The 14,948-nt window shown below is 35.1% G+C and overlaps 3 protein-coding genes across 5 annotated transcripts; all 3 read right to left on the bottom strand.

The window, feature by feature from the left end:
* Window positions 1–211: 211 nt before the first annotated feature.
* On the bottom strand, window positions 212–1,050 carry LOC105764545 (heavy metal-associated isoprenylated plant protein 25). The gene is made up of 3 exons (XM_012583168.2): window positions 1,039–1,050; window positions 802–883; window positions 212–688 (listed from the first exon to the last, which is right to left on the bottom strand). The coding sequence occupies exons 1-3, from the start codon at window positions 1,048–1,050 to the stop codon at window positions 513–515; spliced, it is 270 nt and encodes an 89-aa protein (XP_012438622.1). The 3' UTR covers window positions 212–512.
* A 428-nt stretch (window positions 1,051–1,478) lies between these two features.
* On the bottom strand, window positions 1,479–2,732 carry LOC105764543 (uncharacterized). Of its 2 annotated transcripts, none has more exons than XM_012583166.2 (3): window positions 2,422–2,732; window positions 2,250–2,331; window positions 1,479–1,897 (listed from the first exon to the last, which is right to left on the bottom strand). In XM_012583166.2, the coding sequence occupies exons 1-3, from the start codon at window positions 2,539–2,541 to the stop codon at window positions 1,731–1,733; spliced, it is 369 nt and encodes a 122-aa protein (XP_012438620.1). In that variant the 5' UTR covers window positions 2,542–2,732; the 3' UTR covers window positions 1,479–1,730. The 2 variants fall into 2 exon arrangements, with proteins under 2 accessions (XP_012438620.1, XP_012438621.1); XM_012583167.2 differs by having other exon boundaries at window positions 1,479–1,894; window positions 2,422–2,722.
* A 620-nt stretch (window positions 2,733–3,352) lies between these two features.
* LOC105764542 (uncharacterized) lies at window positions 3,353–7,389 on the bottom strand. 2 transcript variants are annotated; one of them, XM_012583165.2, is made up of 7 exons: window positions 7,003–7,150; window positions 6,072–6,137; window positions 5,731–5,816; window positions 5,529–5,645; window positions 4,568–5,395; window positions 4,265–4,475; window positions 3,353–4,157 (listed from the first exon to the last, which is right to left on the bottom strand). In XM_012583165.2, the coding sequence occupies exons 3-7, from the start codon at window positions 5,749–5,751 to the stop codon at window positions 3,631–3,633; spliced, it is 1,704 nt and encodes a 567-aa protein (XP_012438619.1). In that variant the 5' UTR covers window positions 5,752–5,816; window positions 6,072–6,137; window positions 7,003–7,150; the 3' UTR covers window positions 3,353–3,630. The 2 variants fall into 2 exon arrangements, with proteins under 2 accessions (XP_012438619.1, XP_012438618.1); XM_012583164.2 differs by lacking the exon at window positions 6,072–6,137 and having other exon boundaries at window positions 7,003–7,389.
* Between the last annotated feature and the right edge of the window lie 7,559 nt (window positions 7,390–14,948).

Raw genomic sequence — 14,948 nt, 5'->3', positions numbered from 1 at the left:
GCTTGGAGTATTGTCGATCTTTTGAGGAGTGATTGGGACATCAAGCTCCGAGAGTCAAACAAAACCGCAGATCATTTGTTGAAATGCACCTCTGAATCTGATGAGGAGTCTCTATGACCACCCACCAGCTGGCCTTTGGAGATGTTTGCACCAACATGCTTTTAGGAGGCCATGCCATAATTTAAAAGTTGTTTAATAATCAAACGCATAATTCACTGAATCTTCTTGCTTCCTAAATTAGGGGAAAAGTTGATTTGGTTTGTCAAACCAATAAAATTATGGAATTTGAGACATGCTATAAATTTCTATGTCCATAATCATTTACATTTCATCTTTCATTTCTGCTTGCAAGTCTGAAATTCTCCATTGTTCTTCCTGACGACAATTACCCAGAATTTCATGACAATGTATACAATTTCTCTTTGTTCCAGTCAACTCAAAGCTTTTCGAAGCTAGTATGATAATGGATTAAGGGCTGGTTCCATAAGCTGAAACATAAACTTAAACACCAATCATTGGCTAGTGATTTGATTTTGCTCTGTTTGTTCATCCTCAACCTCATTAATTTCCAGTATCTCCACTCTTCGATTCATCTTCTTTCTTATCTTTATCGCCACATCTGAGGGTCTTAACCTCCCACATACGCTTACCTTGCATTGCTGCTTCTCTATCAAGTGCGTCTCTATTTCTTCAATGTGGAAACCAGGGAACTTTTTGTCAAATTTATCATTGCATAAAACTTTTAACTGATACAAAAATGACCCACAGATTTAAAGATTGTTAATGGATTGGACAACTTACCTTTCATATTAAGAAGGGTTCTTCTTAGTTTCCTGAAACAGCCATAGCAGTCTATGTTAAGTCTCAGCACCATGCAACAGAGCTGCTAACATGGAAATAAAACAGGAAAAAGAATCATTAGTGTTAACTCTTTCCAAATATATGAAAGTGAGTGATAATTAGTGTGAGCTAATTGTTAAAATAAGCAGGGAAATGAGAAGAAATAGGTAATATTGAAGATGCTGCCTTTAAACTTGCCCTTCCTGACATGAAGATGGTAAGTGACCAAAAGAAAATTGAGACCAATGATTGGATTTGGTTTTTGATTGGTGTTAATAGTTTGGGTATAAAGGAAATGTAGAAATTAGAGGGATTCAAGGGAGAATATTTCTACTTTTGGTTCTCTCATCGGAACTCCATTTGTTTGATTTTGGAATCTGATTCTGCGAAGACCAGCAAAATGATGATATTAGGTTAACTAACCATGACTTAAATATCAAGTAATAAAGTGAAGAATCCTTTCCTTTCATGTAAATATTGTGTTACCCTGTACAGGATTATGAAGTATCCTTTTCTTTTTTACTAAGGTTTCTGTTTGCATTACCATTATATTTAAGCATCAGTAGTTGCCTTTGATTTGAGTTTGCCTCAAAGACAAGAAAAATAATAAGAGAGTTACAGGTATTCTATTCATACCCTTATCTGAAAATCGCAAAATACAGATGCTTTATAGAAAATGAATAGTTTGGATCAAGTAACATAGTATAACAAAGGTGAAGAGTTCGGTTGATAATTTAAAACACATCCAACAGCGCACTATGTTTCCATATACATTTGAGATATTACGACCAAAAACTGGGAACAGTAACCTTTTACAACAAAAAGTATAAGAACAAGCAAATCTCCATACGAAGAATTCTGTAGCATGTTGGATGGTTGTCCATCAGTATTCAACTACGGGACAAGCGAAAGAGCTTCTTGATCATGGCCATTGTGCTGATAGGATTCCTATAAATAACAGGAACTTGCCTTGGACCCAACTTAGTACTTCCAGGGTATCTAGAGGTGAGTGTTACCTTGTTCTCCAACACATTTACCAAAACAGAATCTGTATCTGCTAAGAAACAATATAATTAAGATTTGGGTTAATGCAGGAATCTGGATTAAGACCATAAATCCTGGTTTCTAGCTAGATCTCATGCAACTCTCACCGTCAGAAAATTTGTTAAAGAAAGTTCTACTAGGATCGAGCAAGCAATTATTATAATAATTGTGGGCATTGATCTGAAACAGTGCACACCAGATTAGAGACTGTGAAACTATACATTCATGCAGTGCTTCCCAAAAAACTCTCACCGCTAACCGGCCACTGGCCATCCCCTTATCACCCCCAATGTTCTCTGAAAATTTCATTGTATGAAGTATGTATAAATCCTGGCCACAGTTTTAAAGTAATGTAGAAAACGTACCATTCATTCTTGAGATTATGTCTGCTATTCTCATTTGACACTCTGCACATCTAATATCTGCTGAGTAAACAACTTCGTGGACCTGCTCTCAGCAAATAGAAAAATACTTACAACCAAAAACTGTTAAAGATCAGTTCATTCAACATACAAAAGAGAGAATAGGAGAACTAACGAGAGGCATGGATAAGGATTCAACAGAGGCAAGGCTACTTCCAGGAAGTAAAAAGCTCCTTGGGTTGTTGAATTCAATTCTTCTGGCGTCTTTCTTAGGCACCTGACTAGGGAGAACCATAGCTTCTTTTATCTGTTAAAGGACTTCATACATAAGGAGGAGGTTCCAGGGGTCAATCTCGAGTTCAAATCACTGCAACAACAGCCTCCTGTTGCAACTGAGCTACTTAAAGAACAAGCCCATTTTTTGAGGATAAAGAAAGAGCGTCTTAAGCTGTTAAACAAGGAAATGAGAAAAGGGTCCTTTTCATGCCTAGTTGAAAGATGCTCAAGTCACAGAGGGCGCCCCCACATCCTACTTTTTGAGGGTTTTTTTTTTCTTGGGGGTGAAAATTTGTCATCAATAATAATTACTTTTAAAAGAAGTTGCTTACGGGACCAATCTCAAATCCATGTCCAACTTTTTAGTTCATTTAATCCATCATGTCATAGTTATATTGGGTACGGTCCTCTGTAAAGAAACCATGGAGGAGATATGCTGTAGAATAAGACAAGGAACTCTCAAAAATTTAGGACGATGCCAGCAAATTTAAAGAAAAGGAATCGCACTTGTCTTGTCAGGTAAATTTCATTACTTGAAAGGAAAAAATGGATGGTTCCTGCTTGCAAGTTCACGCAGCGGTTTCCAATGTCTCGATTACAAGTTTATCGATCTTGTTTAACCACAATTAACACAAGAATTTGTTATTTTATATTTGATGCACAATAAACCTGTTAAAAAAAAGGGTAAACTTTTAACTATTTTTATTGGACCAAAGTAGTAAGTGATGAATGTGACATGGCGTAACATGTATTGAACTCGGTTGTTATAAAGGGGTTTAAGCTGCAAATTCTGCCGAGTATCCCTGCATTGTGCTATGAAGAGCTCACAGTTGAAAAATTGAAAATTTTTATTTCCAAAAACAATAAATAGAATACAAAACAAGCAGAGATCCTAATGGAAACATCCTAGACAAACGAGGCTTAGTAAGTTAGAGATCTACCAGGTTATTATAATGCATCCAAAACTGTAGCCTGAAATTTGCAAGACTCTAAGTTAGAGCCCCATAGGCTGAAAGTTACATACAAGAAAAAAAGAGGGAGATGGATGCCCCAATGCCAGACTTCCGAAATTAACACTTCCAAACAAAACAGAAAGCAACAACTCCAATCACCTAGTCATTACCAAGCTTGTTAGCGGCGGTACTACTGAAGAACTGAATAACGGATCACCTATGTTCTTGCAGTTCTCATTATCGACTTTTAAGGATGCAGGAATCAAAAATCGTTCACAAGCAACTGACTGTGCAGTGCTTTTGATGAGGTTTCGACTGCAATTCAGCTTCCGTACACAGGTCGAAGTCACACGTTTTCTCTTCCTAGATGACTTCCACTTCAACAGAGAAAGCCGATCATCCTTTGAAAGATCTGGAACAACACTCGCATCTTGTGCCCTCTCATTTCCTGGTTCAACAGCAGAACCTTTACACTCAGTGGCTTCTTTACCACACTGTCCACTCTCACAAATGGTGTTTTTGTCGGTATTGAAATTATAGGATTTGCTTGCGTCTTGCTTTCCGGCCCAGAGTATGGTACTCACAAGATCATGCCTTTCCTTCATATTTATCCACCGATTTCCTAGCCATTCCTGAGATTGTCTTATATCACCGATACCAAAGACTGATTCCCGCTTTTCTCCTGCAAATGCAATTATGTCAGATCTGGAAAGAAAAACAACAATATATATTCCACCATTCATGAGCATAAAAAACTCAAAACATTAAGATTTAAAGCCATTTACAAACCTGGGAAATGAACACGAAATTTATCTTCCAACTCCTGAACAACAAGGCCTTCCCACCAACCATCATGCCACCAGACATCAACAACAGACCCAACACCAACACATGAAGTACTACCTTCAGTGAATTGTGAAGACGGTCGAATAGCTGTCCGGCCAGAAACACGAATACCCACTTCATCAGAAGTGGCAACCTTGGTTACCAAAATCCATTCCTAGAAGATAAAAACCATGCATAAGCATTAAACAACTACAAACAGAAAAAGTTAAACAATATGAGATCCATGAACCAATTAAGTATATATACCTCTAATTTGTTAGCTTCATCAGCCGCATCCTGGATGTCTTGGTATTGCAACTTCACCTTATTTTTGTGCTTCTTTATTATCCGAGCTCTAAACCAACAACCTCTCATACCACTATCTTGAGTTAGCACTTCAACCTCAGAACCTACCATTAAATGGTGAGAAGAATATTGCTTAGCCTCACCAGTGGACAGGAACGCAAAATTCCTACCACTGAAATTGAATGATACATTTCCATTTTTGCTTTTGTGAAAGTCTTGCACATCTGCAAATGATGTATCCATTGACTCTCTACTGCCATTGAAATGCATGTGCATATCATCATCTTTTGATCGACAATATCTCTTTCTAGGCCTAATCCCAACATCGTCATCAACATCCCAAACAGTTTTCAGGTCGTCAGCACGTTGCTGACGAGTCACACAATCATTAGAAGGAGAAAGACAATACATATATCTAAGTATATCTTGTTTCCAGTAACCCTTAACTTGAGTCACATCAAAAGGCTTAACATCATTTTCAAATTGCTTGCAGCATACAAATGGCTCCAGCCGAGTGTGTGTTGCCTCATTCAAAAATTTCTTGAAATGCACAGGACTAAGGACAGTAGCCAATCCATCTATGCATTCAATACTGAGATCTTGAAGACAATGAGAAAAGAAAATTTCTCTGCAATTATAATTGTGACGCAAGTCAATATCAACCTCATCAATTTTGTGAAACCATCGTACCACAACCATCTTGTTGCCCCTAGAGTCCTCATACAAATCTTCCAAATAGGCAACAAGTCGTTTATTCTCCTCAGCTAAGACATAAACGAAGTCGTGAACCTGAGAAGATTTTAAGGGAATATGATACAAAAGGACAAAAGAATGAGCTATATAATCAAACTGTAAAATGCAGTAAACCTTAAATGACAAAGCACAAATGGAAGAAAGGGTTGATATAGACCATTATACTTACCGAAATTATTACACCATTCCTGCGGAAAGACTCATAGTGTTTCTTTTTTCTCTTGCACGTCCATGAAGAACCTAACCATAAAAATTCTTTTTGGACAAGCTTTTGTGATTGAAGATCCTGTAGAATGAAAATTTTCAAATATCATTACGTGAAAAATTGACAGACAAAAAAGCAATAGAAATACTCAAAATACAATTCATACCTTGACGGCTCCAAAATCCATACTTTTCACCTCCTTTCCATTCCAAATGCCATCTACTGAACAGTGAGACTCACGAGAAGAAGAATCTGTGCATTTTAAACAGCAATTAGTAAGACAAATACATAAATACTCTATTCCGTTAAGATGCCTCAAAGACTAAAACAATACCACAGACATAATGACAACAACTATACTTGAGAAAGGGAAAATCAAAATCGGATGCAAACAATAACAAGAGCTTATATTGATTCTTTTCACATTCAAAAGAATTAACAGATGATTTCTGTGGTATGAAACTTGTTCATTGAAAGCAAAAATGTTCGGTCATGAAAGATGTTGACCTAGATATTTGAGGGCGTAAGAATCGTGACGCTCTCAATCGGCTCTTAAAAATTGAATAAGCAATCCTGCAGCCCAGATTATAGACAGTTAATATTTACAATGGTGAGTGGAACCAAACGGAACCATGCCAATCACAGAAATAAAAACCTCAGCCAAAAAAGGGAGCGGAGAAGAAAGCCCCAGGTTACTTTAGAGCCAGAAGAAAGAAGGTTTTAGGTTTAAAAATAAAGACAATCAATCAAGGTAAAGGGATAATTTCAAAAGAGAATATTTACAATATATATAGACAAAAGAAACTCAACTAAAAACCCAAGCCGGCAAATCCATTGCATCAGGCAAAACCAATCAAGCCAAATTTGAATATATATATATATATATAAAACTCTGAAAAAGGCAAAAAAAAAAAGGTTTGGCCTGTATTGCAAAATTACAAATCATATAAACTTCAAAAAATTAGAAAAGTCAAGGAGATAAAAATCGAGTAACAAAAAACTGGTTGTTTGGGAGAGAGATAGAGAGAGAAAAAACCCAAGCCAATCCATTGCATCAGGCAAAAAAATCCAGCCAATTTTGAAAATATATATATAATTATTGCTATGGAAAAAGGCAAAAAAAGGCTTGGTATAATCAACCTGTATTGCAAAATTGTAAACTAGATAAAATTTAAAAAATAGAAAAAGTAAAGGAGAAAGGAGATCAAAATCGAGTAGTGAAAAACTGCTTGTTTGAGAGAGACATAAACAGAGAGAGAGAAAAAAGCCCTAGTGGAATCAAATCTCATCAATATTCACCAGAAACGCTCAGATCTAACAAAAACCCTAATAATATTGAGCCCAGCGCAATCCCTAACAAAGCCCTAAATCTCAAAAACCTCAAGATTCAATAAACAAAGAAGAGGAAGAGAAACATAATATTATAAGCAGTAATTACCGGAAACGACAGAATTAAGCCAATTGACGACCTCCCGGCGAGACTTGAGCTTGTAAAAAGAAGTCGAAGAGAAGAAAAGAGAACGGCTCTTAATAGCGAAATGATAAGACATGTGCCTCAAGCTCTTTTCTTTACCAATCACAGCCAGATCTGAAACGCCGTCCCTTCTCTTCAAATAATAGTGAACCACTCTCCTTCCTTTATCGCTTGAAACATTCACCTCGTCCCAGCTCACATAGGCCGCCGTAGAGTACGACGGCGAAGGCGTCGACGCCACCGTCACACCGTCCATGTCAAATTCCGAGAAGAAGAATAAGGGGAAGATGGGAATTTTAGAAACGGGGTTTCAAAAATCTCGAGAAAGAAAATGGTGGGCGAGAGAGGGAATTTGAAAATTTATACGAGGGAGGGTTTTATTTAGGAGATTGGGAATGGACGGTGAGGATGGGGCAGATGAGGATGACACGGAGGAAATCAAGAAGAAAGTTCTGGATTCCTAAAATACCCTTGAAGGGATATTGGAATTACGGGCCAATTAATTTAATTGTTTGCAATTATCCATCACTTGTAGAATTGGAGGGCTTTTTGAAGAAGAGGACAAAACACAAGTTGAGGAAAGAAGAGAAGTGGAGCCCGTAATTACCGCTCTATTAAAGGTGGACTCAGACTCCCTCAGCCTTCATTGCCAGTTGTCAGATTTGATGTATTTTCTATTTTCTTTTATTTTTCTGCTTTGATGAGTCTTAAAGTCAAATTTCTCTACCAAAGCCTATTTCATGAATAGACTCAATTAGTTGGCAAAATAATCTCTAATACAATTTCGATTCGATCCAAACGTAAAATTAAGCATTACATGTTTTTTTTTTCAATTTATAATTATTCTTTGAGCTGTGTTAGTGAAGTGCACGTTCACTACCACCCCTCGCGCCTAATCCCCTTAAATTACTTCGTTTTTACTTTGATTATTTAAATTCCTTTTCTATTTTTAACTAAATTTAGGGATCTCTCTATAATTAGTCTACAATATTTTTACTATTTATTTACAACATAAAAATTTCAATTCTACATTATTAATATTTAATTTCTTTTTAAAGAGAGAAAATACCCTTTTCGATGAGCCCATTAGCCACCCTACCACGACCTCAGCTTCCATTGATTTTAATTTCAAAAATTCACTGCAAAATCGCACAAAACTAATAAGAAAAACTTGAATCTATTCCTTTCGATTTCAAAGAAGAAATCATGTCTATACAAAGCTGGATGAATTAAAAAGAGTAAATGAAAAAAAAAAGTTGAATGGGTTCTGAAATTTGGCTGATAAAAACGAATTTAATAAAAGATTGTAAAATAATTAGCTTTTGATTTTTTTTTATGCTATGATGAACAATGCTTATGATATAATCTAAGGGTAGCCGTTGTGGTATTATATTGGCGGGTGGATTCATCGAAAAGGGTAGGATCGTGGTTATGGTTCGTCATCACTATCATTGGATTTTCTCTTCTTAAAGAGGATTCAAATATTAAAGATGTCACTATTGAAATATTCATGTTACAAATAAACAAACAAAAAATGTTTTAGACTAATTATAGAGAGCTCCCTAATTTTATTCAAAAGTAAAAAAAAATGTCATATCATCAATCCGTTAATGAATTAACATAAATTTTAATGGTAGTGATCACTTCGAACAATTATCCTAAATAGAGTGAATAAATTAATAAAAGAATTAAAGTGACCAAAATAGAAACAAAGCTATTTTAGGGTGGCCTATGGTGTAGTTAACCAATATTCTATGTAATGATATTTTATAATTTGAGAATTAGAAGGAGAATTTTATTAAATTAGCACATACTTTGTAACACCCCTAACCCGTATCCATCGCCAGAACAGGGTTATGGAGCATTACCAGAGTTTACAGAATAAATAAACAAACATTTCATATTATATACATTCATGTCAGAAACCAATCGAAATTAAACATATTGTCCCTTATACGAGTCCTCGAAGCCCAAAATACACGTTAGAAACAAGTCGGGACTAGATCGGGTACTCAAAGAATTTCAATGTTTTCTAAAAAATTCTTTGAATACCCGATTTAGTCCCGACTTGTTTCTACTGCATATTTTGGGCCTCGAATGCTTATATAAGGGACAATATGTTTGTTTTCATTGGTTTATGATATGAATATTATATGATATGAAATATTTGAAATTTCTGTCTATTTGTTCTGTAAACTCCGGTAATGCTCCGTAACCTTGTTTCGGTGATGGATTCGGGTTAGAGGTGTTACACACACGGTCGTGTCCCAGCCCGTGCACGTGCCCGTGCCCGTGTAACTCTCTGACTTAGGTCACATGGCCAAGTCACACGCCTGTGTGCTAGGCCGTGTGAGTATACTGACTTGCATTCTTAAAAAGATACAGGTGACACATGGTTGTGTCACTTGGCCGTGTGACATACGCCCGTGTCTCTACCGGTGTGGACGAAAATAGGTCATTTTCCAAGCCACATTTCTCACCCAATTTGGTACCAACCTAAACTCAACAATTTGCATATAACCAAGTCATAACAAGGCATTCAAAGCAAGCTAAAATCAAGTCTTAAACATGTAACAACTCGATTTTGGGCCTAGTCAGAATAGTAGTTTCGGGACCCCAAATCTGACTTAAGAAAATTTATTTTATTATATTTTTATGGTCAAAATTTCACAGAATGATTTCGTGAAAATCTTGTTTGAAAATTTTGACGTTTGGGCACTCAATTTAGTCAAAAGGACTAAATCGCATAAAGTGCTAAAGTTGTGTTCTATTAGCTAAATGTGTTAATTAGCTATAGAACTTAAAAGTTGAGGTCCTTATTGAGTAATTAAACCATTAAAAGAGAAAGTCGATGCACATGGAGTGTAATTATGATGTTGGATGGGTTAGGTTGGTATTAGGTTATTATATGATAAAATAAACAAAAAGGAATAAAAATATCATTTTTATTTCTTTGCTCATCTTCTTTCACCGTTTTTCACCAAGAGAGTAGCCATTGGAGAACTCAAATTTTCAGCAAACTTAAAACCTTACATTTAAGTGAAATTTATGTTTGTTTTTGTTGATTTATATGTTTTTGGAACCCTTGAAGCTTAAGCTAGCTAAATAAGGGACTAATTTGCAAGATGATTGAAAGACTAGGGTTTTGGGCCATGAAAGCATGATAGTTGATTGTGAAGTTTAATGGAGGAAAATGAAACCTTGTTGTGTGTTGAACATTTCTTGTTAAGTGATTTTTGTTGTAAAATGCTATTAGGGGTTAATTTGTAAAGTATGAAGATTTTGAGTGAAATTGGGGATTATATGGGCTACTATGAGTATAAGATAGTTATGGTCACATGTGTAGTACTAAGTGCAGGCTACTATGTGTACCAGATAGCTTTGGTCACGTGTGTAGTACTATGTGCAGGCTACTACGTGTACCGAATGATATTGATCACATGTGTAGTACTAAGTGTAGGCTACTATGTGTACCGGATAACATTGATCATAAGGCTGGTGCTATGTGTGGAACCACCGTGTATCTGTTATCATTCCGAAGTGTTCATCGGGAAAATCGACTAAGTGAAATTATGTGTGACTATGTGGTGATAAGTGCAGGTATATGTATGTGTATACTCATGAGCAATGTGTTCAGTATGTGATTGAAATGTGGTAAAGTTGCAAAGGAGTAAGTGAAGTGGTAAAGTCTTGTATCATGCATGCAAGTTGAATTATGTTATTGAATGTTGAGGATATTGTTATGATGTTTCATGAAAGAGTGAAATTTGAAATAAAACAGTTTTGGACAGCAGCAGTTGTGTGATTTTGAAAATTCACCAAAAATGGTGGAAATTGAATTAGAGGTTGAATAAGATATTAAATAAAATCTTATTGAGTCAGAAACGGTGTAAGCATAAGAATTTCATATTATGAGATATTTGAATTTTAGTGAGACAGGGTCAGAATGATTTCGGAATCCCCTGTCCTGACTTTGGAAAATTATTAAAAATTGCACAAAAATAATTATGGGTTAGAATGTATATGTTTAAAATCCCGAATGAGTCTATTTTTAAGAGAAATAAATAGGAATATCATCTGAATTCTATACGAGAAGATAATTAATTTTTAGTTCAGAAAGGTCGAAACTATAGGACAACAGAATAGGGACGACTTTAAAGAATAAACTGTACTTATTGGATAAAAAAATTCTGAAAATTTTATGGTAAGAAGATATGTGAGTCTAATTTTAGGGAAAATTTGCGAAACTTAATTTGGAGTTCCGTAACTCTAGATATAAATAATTTAGTGACTATGACTCAAGTAGATAGCTAGATACGAACTTGAGTAAATATTGGAACTATGTGCTTTTATGATTGTATTATTTTAAGAACATATTGTGAAGATTGATAAAAACATATTAATAAATTTTTTATTATTTATATATTAACTTACTAAGCTTTATAGCTTACTCCTTTTCCTTTCTCTCATCTTATAGGTTTATATAGCTAGCTCAGGTTAGAGATCACCGGAGATGTTATCACACATCAAATTATCATTTGGGTATAAGTGAATGCAAGTATTTTAAGTTTATGGCATGTATAGGGACTTTGTCTTTGAATTTTTGTGTCATTGTTAATGAGGCCAAATGTGTTGGCCTAATATAGTTTATGGTTCAGTTGGTATACAGTTATGAATGATGGCTTATGTTGATTATAAGCTTATGCATGTGTTAATGCCTTGTGTGAATGTGAAGCTAATATTTTTTTTAATGATCTAAATAGGATGATTAAGTAAGAAAAATGATGATATGAGGATAATATGTTATTAACTTATTTATGGTCATTTGCTTGCCTAAGTATGCTATGTGTGACCACACGGCCTACCCACATGGGCGTGTCCCAAACCACACGGGCGTGTGGCCCTGTTTCATGATAAAATTTTCTAAGTTTCCTAAAAAACCCCAAATTTCTTGGTTTAGTCCCGAACTACTCCCAATGCATGTTTTGGGCCTCGTGGGCCCTTGTAAGGGACGATATGATTGTTTTTGAATGGTTTTAATGTAGATTAATTCTCATGACTCGGAATAGTATGATTTCTTGTGTTTAAGTCCGTTAATACCTCGAACCCTATTCTGGTGTTGAATACGGGTAAGGGGTGTTACAAAACATGTATTATCACCACATACAATCAATATTGTAACAACTCGTTTTTAGTGAAATCGAAACAGTGGTTTCGAGACCACAAATCTGAAGTCAAAAAAAATATTTTAATATTATTTTATGATCTACAATATGATAGAAATATCGTATGAAAATTTTGTTAAGAAATTTTACCGTTGACATGCCTAGCTTGATAAAAAGGACCAAATTGCATAAAGTGCAAAAGTTGAATTCTAGTAGCTAAAGGTATCAAATAGCTATGGAATTTAAAATTGGAGGTCCTTATATGACAAATAAACCATTTAGAGGAGTTAGTAAGGATGATTATTCATCATTGGAATTTAGTAAATTATTAAGGTTAATTTTGGAAAGTAAATGATAAAATGATGATAAATAAATAAAATAAAACAAATTTTCATCATTTTCATCATCTTTCCTAAAATAAAACATGGAAACCCTAGCCATGGAAGCTTAAAGATAGACAAGCTTATTTTGCTTAATTAGGTGAGTATTCTTATCCCGTTTTTAATGATTTTTATGTTTCCAAGATCGTAATAGCTTAATCTAGCTATTTCAGGGATTAATTTGCAAAACTGTTAAAGTATTAGGGTTTTCCATGGATGTGTATAGTTGAATTTTGAAGTTTTATGGTAGAAAATGAAAGATTTTTGTTAGATAAACAACTTTTGTAAAGAGAATTTTGATAAAATTATGATTTAGGGACTAAATTGAAAAGATGAAAAATTTATAGAAAAATTCTAAATTTTTTGAAAAATATGGGCTTCTATTGATATGTACGAAAATTGGTTAAGCTTGAAATAAGAATTAAATTGTATGAAATTCATTTTCCGAGCCTAGGGACTAAATCATAATTAATTAAAATTATAGGGGAAATAGTAATTTTGCCAAAGATATGTATTGGATTGGATTGAATTGAATATGAATTGTATTAAATTGAGTTAAATTCATTCGTATAGATTCGGATAAACCTAGTACGAATTGGATCAAGGAAAAGAAAAAGTATCGGATTAGTAGCTTACAAATCTACGTATACTTGTCGAGGTAAGTTCGTGAACTAAATTGTATATTTGTATGTTTTGAATTGAATATTGTTATGTGTGTGAAATGTGTAATTGCCATGTAAAATACTGATCACATATCCGACAAGTACCAAGTCCCTTTTGAACCTTCAATATTCGATGGATACAAATGACATGTCATTAAGGATTCCCAATAGTTTGTTATCTTGCATGTGTTGCGGATACACCACAGCTCTCACGAGCTTTTCGATATTTGGCCCTCTTGAGCTTCCCGATATTTGGCTCGCATAAGCTTCTCGTTATTCAGCTCACATGAGCTTCTTATTAATCAGCTCGGAGGAGCTTCCCGTTTACATGCTCGTATGAGCATTCCTGAATATGAATTGACGAATTACAGTTTTGTACACTTTGTGTATACTTCCCGTGTATCCAACGATATTTTAAATAGTTCAACGGGCACAGTTCTGTTACGAGATTATATGAGAATGACATGAACTGTTACTGGAATTTATGTGAATTACATGGAAATGATCTTACATGATATATTGAAACATGAAATGGGATGATACATGTATATGGAACTTGCTTGGTGATTATGTTCACCCATGTTTATGGAATATTACATAAGATTCACATGGCTAACATGTTGAGGATATGTGTATAGGCTTTTGGCCAAATTGGTTTGGATATGTTATGAATGCTTACCTTAAATGTGAATAAATTGTAAGCTAAATTCCATGTTATACGAACTTTGTAACACCCCTAACCCATAAATGTCACCGGAACAGGGTTTCGGAGCATTACCAAAATATACAGATTAAATACATACAATTCATATCATTTAACATTTATATCAGAAATCAATCATAAAGTCCCTTATATGAGCCCTCGAGACCCAAAATACACATTAAAAACAAGTCGAGACTAAATCGGGTACTCAAAAATTTTTCGGAAAGTATCAAATTTTTTCAAAGGAGCAAGGGACACACACCCGTGTGGCCAGGCCGTGTGGCCCGTTTCCAAATTAGGGTGCTCTTTGACTTGGTCACACGGCCAAGCCACACGCCAGTGTGCTAGGCCGTGTGAGTATACTGACTTGTAATAAATAGGTGTAGGGGTTACACGGCCAAGCCACACGCCCGTGTGCTAAGCCGTGTGAAAATATCTAAACATTCTTTTTTGAAATTTTAAAGATGCAGAGGACACACAGCCAAACCACACGCCCATGACACACGGCTGAGACACACGACCGTGTCTCTGCCTGTATGGACAAAAATAGGCCATTTCCAAGGCCATATTTCTCACCCAAACTTGGTATTAACCTAACCAAACAATTTTGGACATCAGTAGACCATAATAAGACATTCAACCAAACCAAAATCAAGTTTTATGCATGTAATATCATTTCATAATCCAAATATCCAAACTTACCTATTTGACCAAAATCACATATATGCTTATTTATATCATACATACTAGCTCAACCCAATCAAACATAATAAACATGATAAAGTCACACATATATACATATCAAATATGTCCAACTAAGGCCATTCTAATGGCTATTTACAACAAAATACTTTTAAACCAACATTGGCCAAATTACCCTATACATGCCATTATAACCCAAATTAGTTTTCTATATGTACCAAAATGGGTCGATGGATAGTGTGAGATATCTCCACCAAGCTTCCAACCCAACAAGCTTCTGAATTACTATAAAACTGAG

The sequence above is a fragment of the Gossypium raimondii genome, chromosome 12, assembly GCF_025698545.1.
Source record: "Gossypium raimondii isolate GPD5lz chromosome 12, ASM2569854v1, whole genome shotgun sequence".
NCBI lineage: Eukaryota > Viridiplantae > Streptophyta > Magnoliopsida > Malvales > Malvaceae > Gossypium > Gossypium raimondii.
The sequence above is the reverse complement of the archived record's forward strand: the minus strand, read 5'-3'. Positions and strand labels throughout refer to the sequence as shown.